The sequence below is a fragment of the Nomascus leucogenys genome, chromosome 6 (assembly GCF_006542625.1).
Source record: "Nomascus leucogenys isolate Asia chromosome 6, Asia_NLE_v1, whole genome shotgun sequence".
Taxonomy (NCBI): domain Eukaryota; kingdom Metazoa; phylum Chordata; class Mammalia; order Primates; family Hylobatidae; genus Nomascus; species Nomascus leucogenys.
The window spans coordinates 57,441,327-57,457,934 of NC_044386.1; the positions used below are offsets into that span (position 1 = coordinate 57,441,327).

Here is a 16,608-nt window from a genome sequence, read left to right on the forward strand (position 1 = left end):
CTTATAGGGAGCCCATCATGATGGTTCAGCTGCATGTGATTTCACCCAGTGCTGCCTCAGGCCACTCCACCAGCCACAGGTGTGAGTACCTCAAAGGAAGGGCTTTGTTGCAACCCTCTGTGAAAGGTGCCTCTGCAGCAGAGCTGTAAGTTTATTCTACCTTTGCGTACCTGCTGGGGATTTAAATTTCATGGAATTCTGTGTCTACCTCTTTCCTCATTCCCCTCACCCCCACCCCAGCCTTGGAGAAATAGCAAAGGAAGATGCTTCTCTTCATTAGTTTACGCAAGAGCCCTGCAGCTCAAAACAATGTATCTAACACTGGTAACTGGTAAATGGGAACTTGAGGGAACTATGTCTTCATGGTGGGGGAGCAGGGGGATTCACCAGGTGCTGAAAAGTAACCAGAAAAAGGTCTTTTTTATGTAGCTCTAGGGAATGGGTAATGGGATATGTCCTTATTTCCTAACTACTCCAAGAGAAAAGCCATGATCTGAAGTTGGATCTACTAAGTTCAGGGTTCTTACCAGCTAAGAGCCTTACAAGTGCATCTGAGCTCGCAGCCCATGAGAATGAGTTGTTTTATGGAAGGCAGAATTCTTATTAAAAGTCCATCACAGAAGCATGTTTTCCCTGTAGCTATCTCTATCCCATTGCTAATCTGGTTGTTGTATGTATGGAAGCAAACTTCTTCAGCCCGCAAAACTCACATCATACTGTAGTAGTGTTTGTGAAAAACATTTTTTCATTAAAAAAAAAAACAAAAACAGCTGATCACAATGTAATAGCCAGCTTGGTGCAAAGTAAAATTTGTAGAGAAAAACAATGAAAATATGCTACTGTCTCTCACTGTTCCATTTCAGTTGCTCTGAGAGAGATAATAATATAGGATATGATGCATGGGATAGAGTTGAACATGTTTCCTCTGCCCCCGGAGAACCTGAAATACCTCTTTAAGCTCTTCTCACTCTGTTGGCATCAGTGAAGAAGTAGTTAATAGGCCCTGCACAAAGAAAGTTCTGACGGAGTCCTTTGAAAGACCTGGTTTGTGGCCCACCACCCAGAAGTCCCAGCGTGATTCATAACGAGTCTCTGTCATGAGAGTCACTCTTTCCTGTGGGGGACCAAAGACGGGGAATAGGGCCTGCGAGTTCAGGCTTATGTCGTGAGAGGGAGTGTGAGGCTAGCAGAAGTGATACCAGTGGGCTGGGGGAGGTCCCCAAACGCCAGTGAGACTTCCACCCCAGCTGGGTCCAGGCTCTTGACACCATTGAGAAGATAAGAATTCTTTCAAGGAATTCAAGGAGGAGTCAGAAAATAGTAAAAGTACAGAGATTTATTGCAAAGGGCAAAGTACACATTCAAGAAAAGGGTGCGTAGGCGTACTCGAGAGAGTCGCTCAGTGGGGTTTGGGGTTTCCGTCTTTATGGGTTTCTTTAACCAAGAGGTGGAATATTCATGAAAATTCTTGGGAAAAGGTAGAGATTTCTCATAACTGCAGTGGCACCTATTTTTACAGCAAATATGGGTGGTCTTGGAACAGTCTTGGCGCTGGTAGGTGTGTGATCTAGTATGTTAACGAGTTTATAGTGAGGTCCTAGGAGAAACCTAGGTCAAATCCAGCCACACATTGGGTTCAGAGGGGCTTAGCTAGTTTGGTCCATGCCCTGTTTTTCAGGGTCTTATCAGCCCATAGCCTCTAGTCATGTGAAACTGCTGTCTAGAATTTTTATTCTCCTGTGACTACCCTGTATTATTCCTGTCTCAGAAGAGGAGGGGCGTTGCCCACATGTTGCCTCCTTCTGTAGTTGAGCTGTCTGCTCACCTATTCTTCCAGCTCCTGCAAGGACAAACTTCTTAACATAACTGCCGTGAGATTAGCATCCTGCCCTAGGTCTCCTTGGATAGTATGGGGTGAGCTAGCAGAAGGAGAAGAGGTGAGCTGTAAACCTTTTGTGAAGGTCTTAAAAATATGCTCATTCTTGGGGCAGGGCCAGGCCATTCTGTAATTACCCATGGCCTTGGGCCTTGGCACAGGAGAGATCTTTGGATCTTATCTTACAACCTCAATTTGTGAGGCAAACGTGATAACCACTACACTACAGAAATTCCTCATACAACCTCAATTTGTATGCAAAATTAGACATAGACCCACCGGAGATGATCATCTGAACTGAGCTGCAGAGACCACTGGGGACAGGCCAGCGATGGATGCTGTGCAGGCTCCAGATGTTTTGACAGTTTCCTGCAAGTCATTCTCCTCCCACTTCACCCTTGGCACCCAGGCAGGTCTCTGAAGTAGAAGGTTATGGGTTATAAACAGCCTAGCTTTTCACCATTTTGTGAAATCTTTTAGCCAACCTTTTCCCTTCTATTCATTCAGTAATTTATTCACCAAATAATTATTGAGGACCTGCCTGCCATGCATCAGGCCCTGTGCTAAGTTCTGGGGGAAGGCTTCTGACCTCATGAAAATTACAGTCTAGAAAGAAAGCAGATAGTAAATAAATAACTAAACAAATCAACAAGATAATTACAGATTGGTATAAATGCTATGAAGGAATAAATGGCAAAATGAGATAGAAAGTAACTGGGAAGGGCTGTACTATAGGGAAAGGCCTCTCTGAAGAGAGGACATTTGAGCTGAGTCCTCAGAAAATAGGAGTGGCTGCAAAGAGCTGCAGGAACAACATTCCCATCAGAGGGAATGCAAAGACAGTGGCAGAAAAGCCTTGGGGAGTTCAGAACAGAAAGGCCATGGCTGAAGTATAGTGAGGAGAATGATTTTGGGTGAGTGCAGAGAGAAGTCAGGAGCCAGGCTATATAGGGCCTGGGATGCCATGATCAGAGTTTTCATTTTATTCTGAGAGCAACAAATATTAAGAGAAGTGAGTAACATAAAGATCATTGTATGTTCACTGCCACATTGTTTGTAATAGCAAATTAGAAACAAATGTCATCAATATGGAACTGGGTAAATAATTTTAGATTCATTGCAGTGACATGGAGCAGTTAAAAACTGTGAGGCATATCTATATATATTGCCATAGAAGGATTTGCAAGATACCCTAAGTGGGAGAAAAGAGCTTAAAAATATGTTACAAAATGTATTTTTAAAAGAGGAGATGTATATGTATGTAGGTTTGCCTGTGTATAAAACATCACATAAAGGATATACAAGAGGGCTGGGCATGGTGGCTCACGCCTATAATCCTAGCACTTTGGGAGGCCAAGGCAGGCAGATCACCTAAGGTCAGAAGTTAGAGACCAGCCTGACCAACATGGTGAAACCCTGTGTCTACTAAAAATACAAAAATTAGCTGAACGTGGTGGTGCATGCCTGTAATCCCAGCTACTCCGGAGGCTGAGATAGGAGAATCGCTTGAACCTAGGAGGTGGAGGTTGCAGTGAGCTGAAACTGCACCACTGCACTCCAGCCTGGGCAACAGAACAAGACTCCATCTCAAAAAAAAAAAAAAAAAGGATATACAAGAAGCTGATAACAGTTGCTTCTGGGGACAGGAACCAGGGCACAGGGTGGCCAGGGTGGAAGGGAGACTTACTGTTCATAGCATATTCTTTTGTATGTTTAAATATCCTACAATGTGCCTGATCACTTACTCAACAAGAAAGAGATGATGTCTAAATTGTGGACACCCTCATTGCTGTGCAGAGAATGGACTGAAGAGGGCAAGAGCAGAGGCAGAGGATCAGTTAGAAGGCTCTGGCAGTGGTCCTGTTGAGGGATGGTGGTGGCTTGACCTATGGTGTTGGTAATGGAGAGGAAGAGAAGTGGATGGATTCAAGATTCAAGACTTTAGAGGCTCAGCCAGCTGGGCCTGGTGTAATTATTGCTGTATTCCACACTGACATTCCCTATGCCCACAGTTTAAGAAAGCTCCGTGCATTTGAGATGGGAACTGGGCTTACCTGACTCTACCCTGATTTCTCTGACATCTTTGTGGTGGGAAGGGTTCTTGGGCTCCTTCCAGGTGCTAAAAGCCTCTGGATTCCAGACAGTGATGTATCAAAATGTGGAGGACATAGTTATGGACATTCACCCCTTTCATAGACACATGCAACAGTTACAAACAACTTTTAATGGCTATAAAAGAAAAACAAAGTTACACTGAAGAAGCCCACTCATTTCTCAATGGAGCTTTCTTTCTTTGCAGAGAGATGCCAAAGGCCAGTACCTGTTTGACCTTCTTTGCCACCACCTGAACCTACTTGAGAAAGACTATTTTGGTATCCGCTTTGTAGACCCAGATAAGCAGCGGGTAAGTCAATATTCAAAGCACAAAAGGAGGACAGGGCTAGTCAATAAGCCTGAGGTCTTGAACTGTCATTCATATTCAAAGTCAAGCTTCAGGAATCAGGGACCAACCAGACCCTGCAGTTGTGGATGTCATCTCTTCAAATCATAGCATTAGACCTGGAAAGCACCTTGGCTAGAGCTCACCTGGAGAAGCTTGTCATTTTACAGTTGCTGAAATGGCAGGCTAGGGAGCTTAAATGATTTGCACAAAGTTGGAGGCAGAGCAGGTGGGCTGGAGTTGTGGTCTCGGAGCCCAGGTCACAGGGTGAGCCTCTCCTGCCCACTTTCTAGTAAGTGGGCTGAAGCACATTGTACTGGTTAGGAAAGGCCTCACCAAAGGTGCCATACCAACCCAGTCTAGGCAGTACAGAGACAGAGCCAAACCAGCGCAGGCCTTTCAGCACCTTGCAGATCTTACAGTTCTTGCTCTGCTCTACACAGCATAGGCAGCTCTGCAGACACAGGGCATTCTGATAGACAAGGGTGCTGATATTCCAGACAGATACAGGAGCAAGTCCATTATCTCAGGCCCCTGCCTATTTCTCCAGCTTCATCTCCCCAACCTGCTGTGGTCCCGCCAGACAGTAATATTTTTGCTCTCCAGATACATCATAACTTCTTTCTTTACAGAGCCTTCACCTATAGAGTTCCTCTGCCTAGAATCTTCTCCTTTTCCTCACCGCTCCACACTCCACACCCTTCTTCCAGCTAACTCCTTTTCACACTTAAGGTCTTAGCTTAGACTTTTACTTCCTCTGGGAAGTCTCTCCTAACCCCACTCTGTATTAGGGATCCTCCTTTGGGCCCCCATGTGCCCTCTGCTACCCTGTTATAGCACTTATTACATCATTCTGTGATTACCTGTGTTCCCTGCAAAAATATAAGTTCCATGAGGGCCTGGACTTTGTCTCATTCATCACTATCTCCCATCTAACTAGCATAGGCCAACAATGTAGTTGGTGTTCAATAAATATTTTCTGAAGAAATGAATGCATGCGTGAGTTAATGGCTTATAGTGTTGTATTTCTTAGATCCATTTGCCCAGCCTCCCAGCTTGCAGACACCTGCAGTTTCTATAACTTCCCTTCATCTACTCTTTGCTCTTTGTGGAGATGTACTCTCTGGCATCCCCACTAAAGTAGAGAGGTAATGATGGTGTTTTTTTTGTTTGGTCCAAACTTGTATCCTTAAAAAGGAAGGCTGGCTGTGTGCACTGGCTCATGCCTGTAATCCCAGCACTTTCGGAGGCTAAGGCAGGCAGATTGTTTCAGCCCAGGAGTTCATGACCACCCTAGGCAACATGGCAAAACCCTGTCTCCACTAAAAATACAAAAATTAGCAGAAATGGTGGCATGTGCCTGTAGTCCCAGCTACTTGGGAGGCTGAGACATGAGAATCACTCGAACCCGGGAGGTGGAGGTTGCAGTGAGCCAAGATCACACCACTGCACTCCAGCCTGGGAGACAGAGCAAGACTCTTGCCTTAAAAAAAAAAAAAAAGTGGGGGGGGCAGTTACTCCAAGATCTCTTCATCCCCTAGAGTGGTGGTATATGAAGAAAAAAAGGCAAATTATATCCTGTTCATTGGTTTTTTAGTTAGGTCAGAATGTGCTTGAGGAGAATAAGAGAATATGTGGATGTGGTCAAGGTTAAAATGAGAAGGAGCTAGAGAGATAAGAACATGCGAAAGAGGAGAAGTAAACATTTATGGAGTTCCTACTGCTTGCCAGGCTCTGTGCTGCACACAAACCTAATTCTTGCAGCTGATGTATACTGCCCACTGAGCCGTGCCAGGCACTAAGCTAAGAGCTTCACGTATGTTATTCCATCTCATCCTTAACAAAATGAGATGAGTATCCCTAATGATAATATCTGCTCTCCAGATGAGTAAATAAAGTCCCAGACCAGTTAAGTAACTTGCCCCAGGTCAGTGGCAAAGCCGGCCTCGAGCTCAGACCTGTTTGACTCCAGGGCCAGTGTGGTTTCTGAGATTCCATGCTGAATGTATAACTGATAGCCTCTGAAAGTTGTGTAATTCTGTGCCTTGCGGGAGGGGTTAAGGAGAGCAGAGAGGCTTGAGAGAGTATCTGAGGGTTGTAGGGAAATGGGGACCTATAAAGAGTTGTCCTTAGTCCACTGATTCATGGTAGGGATGGAGGAGCCGAGCTCCCCTGCTCCCTCAGGGTGTAAGGGCCTAAAATAAACCTCCTTCCCTGGGTCTCGAGACAGTTTGAACCCAGCACTCACATCCATCCCCATGTCAGTGCTTGCTCTGCAGGAGCCTCCATGTATCTGGAAGCTCTCCTGGTCTCTCCTGGAGGAGCTGCCCTCACTCTCCTTCCCCAGGATGCCTGACTCAGGCCCAGGGCCTCCACGTTCTCTTGGCCTCTGCTTTGTACCCTTTCAAGCCCCTAGAGTCTGAAGATTGTGCCACATTGGCCCATTCACTCAGATAGAGGAGGAAACACTCCTCTCTGAATCTTCTTTTCCTCTTCTTTTAATCTCTCCTCCCTAAACCCATGTTGTCTGTTTGCTAGTGAATCTGGGACCGATTTGATCAGGCATTTGCAAAAAGCCACTCTGGCCATCACCGTATTCTTGGGTTCCTCTCAAGATTTCTCTGCCAGACTCCAAATCCCATGGATCAGCTGTGACAGATCTCCAGTCCCTTCTCACCCCTTGCTACTCTCCTCCAGCCTCAGTCCTTTCTTGAGCTCTCACTACAATAAAACTAAAATCTTCTTTCTAGCTATTGTCAAGGGGAATAGCCTTTTGTCATTCAGCTTTATCTGCCCTCTGCTGATAATGCATCTCACAGTCATTAATTTCTACCTTCCTTTGTTTATTTCTTTTAATCTATCAGTCTAATGTCTAGGGGTGTTGGTGTTCTGTGTACTGAGTCCCTGGCACTGGCTATGTTCTCCTCACTGTCCACAATTCCAGTGTGCTCTGAACAGATAGGCCTCCTCCGTCTTCACAGGCATACCCTGGAACCCCAGTTGTTTCTGAGCAATTTCATCTCTTGCCTTTGCCTCCCTGTGAAGCTGAGCCGTGGTGGGCCGTGTAATGTGAGAAGGGCCTCTTAACCACATTGAGTGGCTATAATGAGTTGCCAGCCTTGTGGGAACTCAGATCAGCAGAAGCAGGAGAGCAGAATGTCAGTCCAGATTATCCATGTGGAGCTGACGGAAGAACTGGCTCTTAGTGGGTCCATTAACTGCATGACCCATGGCCCAGCCCAGAAAGTGATCACTGGGAATTAAGGGAGGCCAGGATGCTGACTGCAGGGCCCTGGCTGCTCTCCTGCCAGAGGGAGGACTCTGCCAAGACATTACACTAAATGGAAGTAGCCAGAAAAGAAGGAAGTATGGGCCCAGTCCCTTTGCCATTCAGCAGCTACCTATTGAACACTGTGCTAGGCACTGGTGATTCAGTGGTAAACAAGACTGACAGTTCTGGGCCTTCATGGAGCTTACATCTGGCAATGTTAAGCTACCTCTGGATCATCAAACCCCAATTAATAGCAGTCCTACCTAATCCTGATGAGCAAAAAGCAACAAACATAAATAATAAAATTTATAAAGGACCCATGTAGAATTAAGAAACACATATAGAATGGTTTCATTGCTTCCGCCAAACGTAAGTACCATGGGAAAATGTATTTTGCCTCTATATCCTGGCTCCTTGAAAATCCAAGGGGAGGAAGGTACTATCCTACACGTTGGTTGGGATTAGTTATCATTTGAGATTTAGATTTTAAAACATCACTGGATGCCAAGGAATCCTGAGTATGTGTTTTCTAACACAAGGGTTGGCAATTTATGTTACTCAAAGAAAGATGGAATATATACCAGCCATCCCTGACTTAGGAAATTTCCACTTCTCACTACTTTCTAGAGTTGCTACCAATATCTTCTATCCCCACTCTCCTGCCAAAAAAAGAAAAAAAAAGAAAAAAAAAAAAAAAAGCTGGTGCATAACAGAAACACATACCACCCATTAAAGTCAGTATTTCCTGACTCAACCCAGGTGGGGCTCTGTACCCACCACACATACATGCAGTCGCTTGTGCCTTAATCGCATGCCAAAAACATGGCTCAGAACTTTGGCACCCTGATTTAGAAGACAGCATTTCCAGGGAAGCCCAGAAATGGCATCTGAAGCTGGAACTCTTCCCCCTTTCACAGCTGGCTCCATGGGAGCTCATTTCAGAAAATCATATCACTCTTTACTCTCCAAACTTATCTTTCATAAGCTTTTGGGCTGCTTTCACCCTAGGCTACAATCTGTCTAGTTTTTTAAGTTGGAGAAAACAAGTTATATTTTACAGCCCTTCTCATTAGGGTTTTCATGTTCTGTGTTCTCTGTTTCAGCATTGGCTGGAATTTACAAAGTCTGTGGTGAAACAATTGAGATGTAAGTATTCTCCCTGAAAAGACTCAAGCCACACCCCTGGGGAGGGTGGGATGAAACCTCCCACTTATTGCAAGTTTTGGTCTACATATGTAATTTTCCACTGTTCTGAGTATAAGTTGGCCCTAAATATATGAAGGTTCTCTTCTGATGCTTCATGCTAGTGGGCAGTAGAGCCCTGTCCTCTTCTGGGTGAGGGTCTTCCCTGATGAGCACCTCTTTTTCTCTGCAGCCCAGCCTCCATTCACCATGTGCTTCCGTGTGAAGTTTTATCCTGCAGACCCTGCTGCTCTGAAAGAAGAAATAACCAGGTGAGGTGAACATGCTTCCCGCAGCCATTAGGACCTGTTGGAGAGCATAGGAAAGGGGGATGGTGACCTCTTAGAGCCTCTCATTTGGAAGCGCCTAACTCTTAGAGGCAAGGAACTCTTCCTGAATATAATGACTTCTGTATTTTATTTCCACATGCTTCCTTTGCGTACCCCTCAGTGCAGTTGCAACAGAGTAGACTTCTTTCCTTCAAGAAGTGTGAATACTACATCTTGAACTGGTCACTCTCAAAGAGTTCTGGAGTAACTAATCAGAAGCATCTTTTCTTTTACCTATGATGTGGCCACTGTGGACATTTTTGGAGAGAGCTATGTTGCTGCTTATTTTGGGGGTTGAAAATGGATTCAAGTGATCTAATGGATATACTTGGAAAATGCCAAAGGCATGACACTGAAAGATAAGCTGGGAGATACTGAAGATTTAAAATCAAAATGGGTAAACTCCGGTGTGCTGTTGGATCAGGTTTGTGATAAACTCTTTATTGTGGGGATCATGTTCTGTGGCAGGCAGACAACTGCGTGGAATGCATCCTGTCTCATCCAGCACCCTTTGAGGATGAAAAAGAACCTCTGTGCCCACAGCCATCCTAAAAGAGGGTCAGTGAGTGAGAGCTTCAAAGCTTCCCCAGGATTTTGTGTATCTGAGCCAAATTTACTCTGAAAGTCTCACCTCAGAGATTCAAGAACTGTACAACAGGGATCCCTAATTTTTATATTAGAAAGACCTAATTTTGACATAAGCAAAACCTTGATGTTACTTTGTAGAAGGCAGGACCATAGATGAGGATGTGATGCCAAGGAATCCTAGAGCTGAGGAAGAGACAGCACTGTCAGCTCTAACCCGTTCCCTAAGACCTTGTAGACAGCAAAGGTGGGAATGAGGATATTGCCAGCCATATAGACCGTTTATCCTGTAAGGCTTTGAGATCCACTCCTAGATCCTTAACTGCATGGGAAAATTCCAAAGACAGAAAAGGAGGAGGGAAGAAGGAGGAAAGAATACGGAATTCTTTTTTTTGTTTGTTTTGTTTTGTTTTGTTTTGAGACAGAGTTTCGCTCTTGTTGCCCAGGCTATGGAGTGCAGTGGCGCGATCTCAGCTTACTGCAACCTCCGCCTTCTGGTTTCAAGCGATTCTCCTGCCTCAGCCTCCTGACTAACTGGGATTACAGGTGCCTGCCACCACGGCTGGCTAATTTTTGTATTTTTAGTAGAGACAGGGTTTCACCATGTTGGCCAGGCTGGTCTCGAAGTCCTGATCTCGTGACCCGCCTGCCTCGGCCTCCCAAAGTGCTGGGATTACAGGCATGAGCCACCGCGCCTGGCCAGAATTATTTTCATTTCCTGATCTAAAGAGCATGCCGGGTGAAAGGAGCAAAAGTTTCTCTAAGAGGGGAAATCAGGAAATGGGGAGAGGAAGGGGCAAGAAGCAGGAATTAGTAGTACAAAGGCAACAAGGAAGTGGGACGGGAGAAAAGTGGCTTCTTCACATGGGCCCTTCACATGGGAGTTGAGGGAAATCCTCTTCAGGAAGGCTTGTTTCCTGCAGATGCATAGGGCGTGTGTACCCACCTACTCTGAAGCACTGAAGACAGTGAAGAGTGTAGCTAGAACCAAATTTCATGTCTCTTACTAGGCATAGAAGCTCCAGGCTCTGCTCATCTACGTGGAAGTGGAGGTGGCTCTTGCTTTGCTTCAGAAAACCAAATCCATCCAAATCATAGACACCCTAAGGCTTTAGGTAGGTGAGTAAGGGTAGAACCACTATGTTTAAAATTTCAGGCCAGGCGTGGTAGCTCACGCCTGTAATCCCAGAACTTTGGGAGGCTGAGGTGGGAGGATCACCTGAAGTCAGGAGTTCGAGACCAGTCTCGCCAACTTGGTGAAGCCCCATCTCTACTAAAAATATGAAAATTAGCCGGGCCATCACGCCTGTAATCCCAGCTACTCGGGAGGCTGAGGCAGGAGAATCACTTGAACCCGTCAGTTGGAGGTTGCAGTGAGCCAAGATCACAGCACTGCACTCCAGACTTGGTGACACAGCGAGACTCTGTCTCAAAAAAAAATTTTTCAAGAGTTGTGTTAAAATATCACTAGCCTGCTCCATTCATGATCTCCAGAGTGTTTGCCTTAGCTCTGAACTTCTATCTGTCTCTGCTAAAAGAGGTACTGGTGCCAGGGCAGACCCCAAAATTTGTACTCCTGTCTACATATCGGAGCAAACCTAACACGTTTTTGTTGTCCACCTCACTGGACCAACAGTGGGGATGACAGGGAGCAGCCAGTGAGAGCACCACAGACACATGGCTTTCCAATTTGATTAAAGGACTGGAAATGTATGGTTATGTTGGCCCTTAGGAAGTGCTCTTAATAATACAATTTTCCGCCAGGCGCGGTGGCTCACGCCTGTAATACCAGCACTTTGGGAGGGCGAGGTGGGTGGATCATCTGAGGTCGGGGGTTTGAGACCAGCCTGACCAACATGGTGAAACCCTGTCTCTACTAAAAAGACAAAAAATTAGCCGGGTGTGGTGGCACACACACCTGTAATCCCAGCTATTTGGGAGGCTGAGACAGGAGAATCGCCTGAACCCGGGAGGCAGAGGTTGCAGTGAGCCAAGATCACGCCATTGCACTCCAGCCTGGGCAACAAGGGTGAAACTCTGTCTCAAAAAAAATAATAATAATAATGCAATTTTCTAAATCCAGTGTCACTATCTTATATGAATGGACAGACCTTCCTACCCAAGAAGCAGCATAGACCTGGGAGCTCAGATCCTACTTATGTCATTTGTGGACTGTATACAGCCAAATAAGATACTTAACTTGGAAATAAGATACTTAACCTCTCTAACCTTAGATTACTCATTTATAAAATGGGGATAGTAATATCTACCTCATAGAATTGTCGGGAGGATTACCCACTATACCAGCCTCTTATACTTCTTAATATACCCACAGTTAGCCTTGCACTGAGCAAAGGCTGAATATTTCGTTGCCAGATTCATTACACAGTCCATAGGCCCCAGGGGCTCTGCATCGTGCACAAGTACAGTTAGTACTGGCTTTTCTCCGTGTTTATGTGAAAGGCACTTCTTTGCTAATAATCTCCACTCCTCCTCTGTCCCCTTTCCCCACCAGCTAGAATCCTAAAACTTAAGCAGCTAACTTCTGAGTCCTGAGAGAGAAGCTATCCCAGGTAATCATCCAAGTCCTGGTAAGCACAGCATTAGGACCATGCTCACCAAGTCAGCAGACTTCAAGGACACTGGCAAGAGAATGAGCTCCTCTCCAACTGCATGCATTTGTGCTAAGCATCTTGGGCAATTTTCCCCTCTCTCTCAACCTCACCAGCGTTCTTTACCTAGTATGCAATTTTCCAGCATTGTCAGGAGTGTGAACCACCGGTGCCTGGTCCTGATTTGCAGTCTTTGTGCCTCCTCCTCCCTGGGGCATTCTGTGAGGCTGTGGAATTAGCGGCATTTTTCTCCTCATTCACATCGCTACTGATCTTAAGAGAGGAGATACTGGCCCCAGCCTCACTCAACACCCGTAATTCATCCCTGGCTTAGAGCCCTCCATCCCACCTTGCTGCCAAACTAATTTAGCTGTCAGTGTGTTTTTTCCAGGCGATATTGGTCCTAAATTTCACTGCTGTCTCAGCCATTCCCATAAAGCCAGGCTGAGAGAAGGGGATGAAGTAGGGAGTACAGAACTAGCTTTAGTTGATCTTTTGGCTTCTTCCCAGATGATAAATTTAGTTGCCAAATCCTGATTAATTTCTTTTGTCATTTTTAAAGTAATAAACAGATTTTCTTGTCTAGGCTAGAGACAAGGCAAAGAAAATGGGAAATTCAGGTACCAGATTTGGCTTTTAACAGGGATTGCAGGTGTATGAACTCTTTGGAAAGATCAAATAAGAGAAGGAAACTGACTGCAAATGGGGCCCCACCATCCAAGAAAGCAAAATGTCTGACACACAACAGGTGCTCCAAAAAATGTTAATAGAATGAATCAATACATACATGAATGAATGGAATCATCAGGTCACTTATGCCTTCAATGAACATCACTTGAGCCTAGCTTAGGCTAAGACGGATTGGCAAACTTTTTCTGCAAAGGGCCACATAGTAAGTATTTTTGGCTTGTTGGGCCATATGGTCTCTGTCGCAACTACTCAATTCTGTCATTGTAGTGTGAAAGCAGCCATAGACGATACATAAATGAATGAGCAAGGCTGTGTTCCACTAAAATTTTATTTCATTGGAAACTATGGCAGTGGGCTGTAGTTTGCCAACCCCTGGGCTAAGAAATCAGAAAGAGCTGGCTTCAAATCCCAGGTTGTTCTTTAACTAGCTCTGTGAAAAGGCAAGAACAGTATCTCTAAGCACTCTGTCTCCTCATCCATTAAACAAGGATTAAAATGGTAGTCACAGGCCGGGCGCAGTGGCTCACGCCTGTAATCCCAGCACTTTGGGAGGCCGAGGTGGGCGGATCACCTGAGGTCAGGAGTTTGAGACCAGCCTGGCCAACATGGTGAAACCCTGTCTCTACTAAAACTACAAAAAATTGGCCAGGCGTGGTGGCACGTGCCTATAATCCCTGCTACTCAGGAAGCTGAGGTAGGAGAATCACTTGAACCCGGGAGGTGGAGGTTGTGGTGAGCCGAGATTGCACCACTGCATTCCAGCCTGGCAACAGAGCAAGACTCCGTCTCAAAAAAAAAAAAAAAGAAAAAAAATGGTAGTCACCTCATAGAGTTGCTGGGAGGACTGAATGAAACAGGGCACACAGCATGCACTCAGTAAATGTGAGTCTTTATTGTTATTTTGTTTTGTTATTATTTTGTCATTTCCCCCACTGGAATGTAAGCTCCATTAACAGGACTCCAGGTTGTTCTCTACTGCATTCCCAGCACCTGTGACAGTGCCTGGCACATATAGTAAGTGTCAGAACTGGATGGATGGATGATGGATGGATGGATAAGCTAGGCACAGGATGTTTAGGCCCTGTAGAAGAATATTAAAAATAAATAAAACATAGGCTCTGACTTCAAGGAGCTTACAGTCTAGTATTGGGGAGGAAGACAAACTAAACGTAGTTATAGTCAGGAAAAAGGAAATAGTAAATAGAGGAAGCCAGTGGCAAAGAATATTTGAAGGGAAGGGAAGGCCAAAGGATCTTCTGGAAAAAACTCTCCAGGAGCCTCCAGTGCTTTCCAGAGTTCACAGCCTTAAACTCTGGAAATGCCTGTGGACTCATCCCCACCCTCTGATATCAGAAAGCATTATGCCAAAGCCAATACCCTGGAGAGATGTTCGCGTTGCACAAAAGCTCAGGTTTTCCCTGGCATGTTGCAGGCTCTTGCTCATTCTGTCCTGATTCACACTCCAATCAATTTAGGACAACACTAGCATTCAAACAAAAATGGAGGTGAGGTAAAGCCCCTTTGAGGCCAGAAAGAGATCAGCAGAGTTTAAAAAACAAAAAACCAGTTTCCTCAGAAACAAGCGTGTTCTCCTAAATCCGGTCTAGAGCTCATTTCTCCTTTGGTCTCAGTGAGAATATCTCTCTGATAACAAAGGGTTCTCCTGACTTGGATTAGGACTAACCTGGTAACTAAGTGAATTACCATGGGCCAGTCAGAAGGCCTGGATTCTGATTGCTGTGTTACCTCAGATAAGTCACTCTCCATCTCTGGACTTCTGTTTCCTTGGCTATGAAATGTTCTGAGGTTCAGAGATTCAGGAGGGCTGCACTGGGCAGCCCCAGCAGGCTGATCCCTTGCCTGGCAACACACAGTGGCCCTGGAGATAGTGCCTCGGGCAACAAGATAGTCTTCCTTAGGCCCTTGTGTGGCAGGGGAGAACATGCCAGGGTCTCTTGTGAATAGGTCTAAGGATGCTGAGTCATGTGGAATATATTTCCACCAACAACACTGAGTCACTGGTTATCTCCTTAAATAAACCAAACACAAAGCTCGATGGTAGCCACTGTGGCAGAAAGGGGAGGGGGAGCCCCGGTGCAGCTCGTTCTCTCTCTTGAAGCTGTCAGTTGATTCTTTCATGAGCTCATCTCCTCTTGTCCTCAACTATGGTTTGTTTCTTTAGGATACTGGTGTACCCTTTTCCCTCTTCCCATCTAGTTCTATGACATTGCCTGAGAATGCCCCGTGGCCTTGCCTTTAACCTCCCTGCAGCTGTTTTATCACCAGAAATCAAAAGGAACCCCGCCCAGCAGTGGAAAGCCTTGTTTCCATTCCAGTTCACCTGAGGCCATTACCTGCCATCAATAATGATGCCTTGGAAAGACAGTGGTTCTCAGTGTGAGCAGGATCATGTTCCCTTGGGTGGGAGGAGTAGGGGAGCAAATCAGAAACTTTAAAGGGGCCTTTCCTTTTTTTTTTTTTTTTTTTTTTTTGAGATGGAGTTTTGCTCTTGTTGGCCAGGCTGGAGTGCAGTGGCACGATCTCGACACACTGCCACCTCTGCCTCCCGGGTTCAAGTGATTCTCCTGCCTAAGCCTCTCCCAAGTAATTGGGATTACAGGCCTACATCACAATGCCTGGCTAATTTTTTTTTTTTTTGTATTTTTAGTAGAGATGGGGTTTCACCATGTTGGCCACGGTGGTCTCGAACTCTTGACCTCAGGTATCCACCCACCTCGACCTCCCAAAATGCTGGGATTACAGGCGTAAGCTACTGTGCCCAGCCTAAAGGGGCCTTTTCAAACCACAGGAGCACCCCCGGCACATACAGATTCTGACAGGCTCCCCCTGAAAGATGTTCCCCTCTCTGCCACATTGAGAATCACTGCCCAGAGCCATGTTATCCCTTTGCAATATCTCCTTTAGTCCAATATGTACAGTCCCTGAATTTTGGACACAGACAAGCAGAGAAACATGGAAGACGTGATGCATGAATCCAGGCCCAGGGAGTGATCAGTGAGTAAGGGGCAAAAGGTTTGCATCCACATCCTGCTGAAGCCTGTGGAAGGTGGGAGTTGGAACAGTGAGAGGCAGAGAAGTGCTCACTCACTCTCTCCCACACACCGTGTGGCATTTTGCTGTGGGAAGCAGAGTGAAGACGAGCTTGATTTGGTAGATCCATCTTAATTATTCACTCTACATGATGTCTTTTTTCCTTTCGCTTTTCTTGGCAAACATTTGGGCAGAGTAGGGTTGGTGGGAGTGAGGGGATGGGTTCTTATTAACTTCCAGATTAAGACTCACCTTCTCTTTGGTCTGAGGAAGGCAGTCCATCCTGCTGTGGTTAGAAGATGGCTTTTGAATTTTCTTAGGACAGCTTCTTAAATTTTAATCTATACACAAATCACCTGGGGATCTTGTTAAACGGTGTAGGTGGAAGTGTAGGATGGGCCTATATTCTTTATCTCCAATAAGCTCTCAAGTGATGCTGATACCCCTGATTTGTGGACTACACTTTGAGTAGCAAGCACTGAGGAGAGAAGAAGGCTTGGTTGCTCTCTCATTTCTGTTTGTTAATTGCTTGAAACTTCAAGCCCAAGCCTTCAGAGTTACCTGCTAGGACC

At 45.5% G+C, this 16,608-nt stretch overlaps 1 protein-coding gene across 6 annotated transcripts in view; it reads left to right on the forward strand.

Moving 5' to 3' along the window:
• FRMD5 (FERM domain containing 5) overlaps positions 1 to 16,608 on the forward strand; it is a 335,004-nt gene that overhangs the window by 275,488 nt on the left and 42,908 nt on the right. For 5 of the 6 annotated variants that reach the window (XM_030814161.1, XM_030814165.1, XM_030814163.1 and 2 more), the window contains exons 2-4: positions 4,176 to 4,280; positions 8,691 to 8,733; positions 8,963 to 9,041. In XM_030814161.1, coding sequence (XP_030670021.1) covers positions 4,176 to 4,280; positions 8,691 to 8,733; positions 8,963 to 9,041 — 227 coding nt within the window. Of the gene's footprint in view, positions 1 to 4,175; positions 4,281 to 8,690; positions 8,734 to 8,962; positions 9,042 to 10,681; positions 10,803 to 16,608 lie in introns of those variants that run through there. The other variant, XM_030814166.1, reaches the window with a different exon arrangement.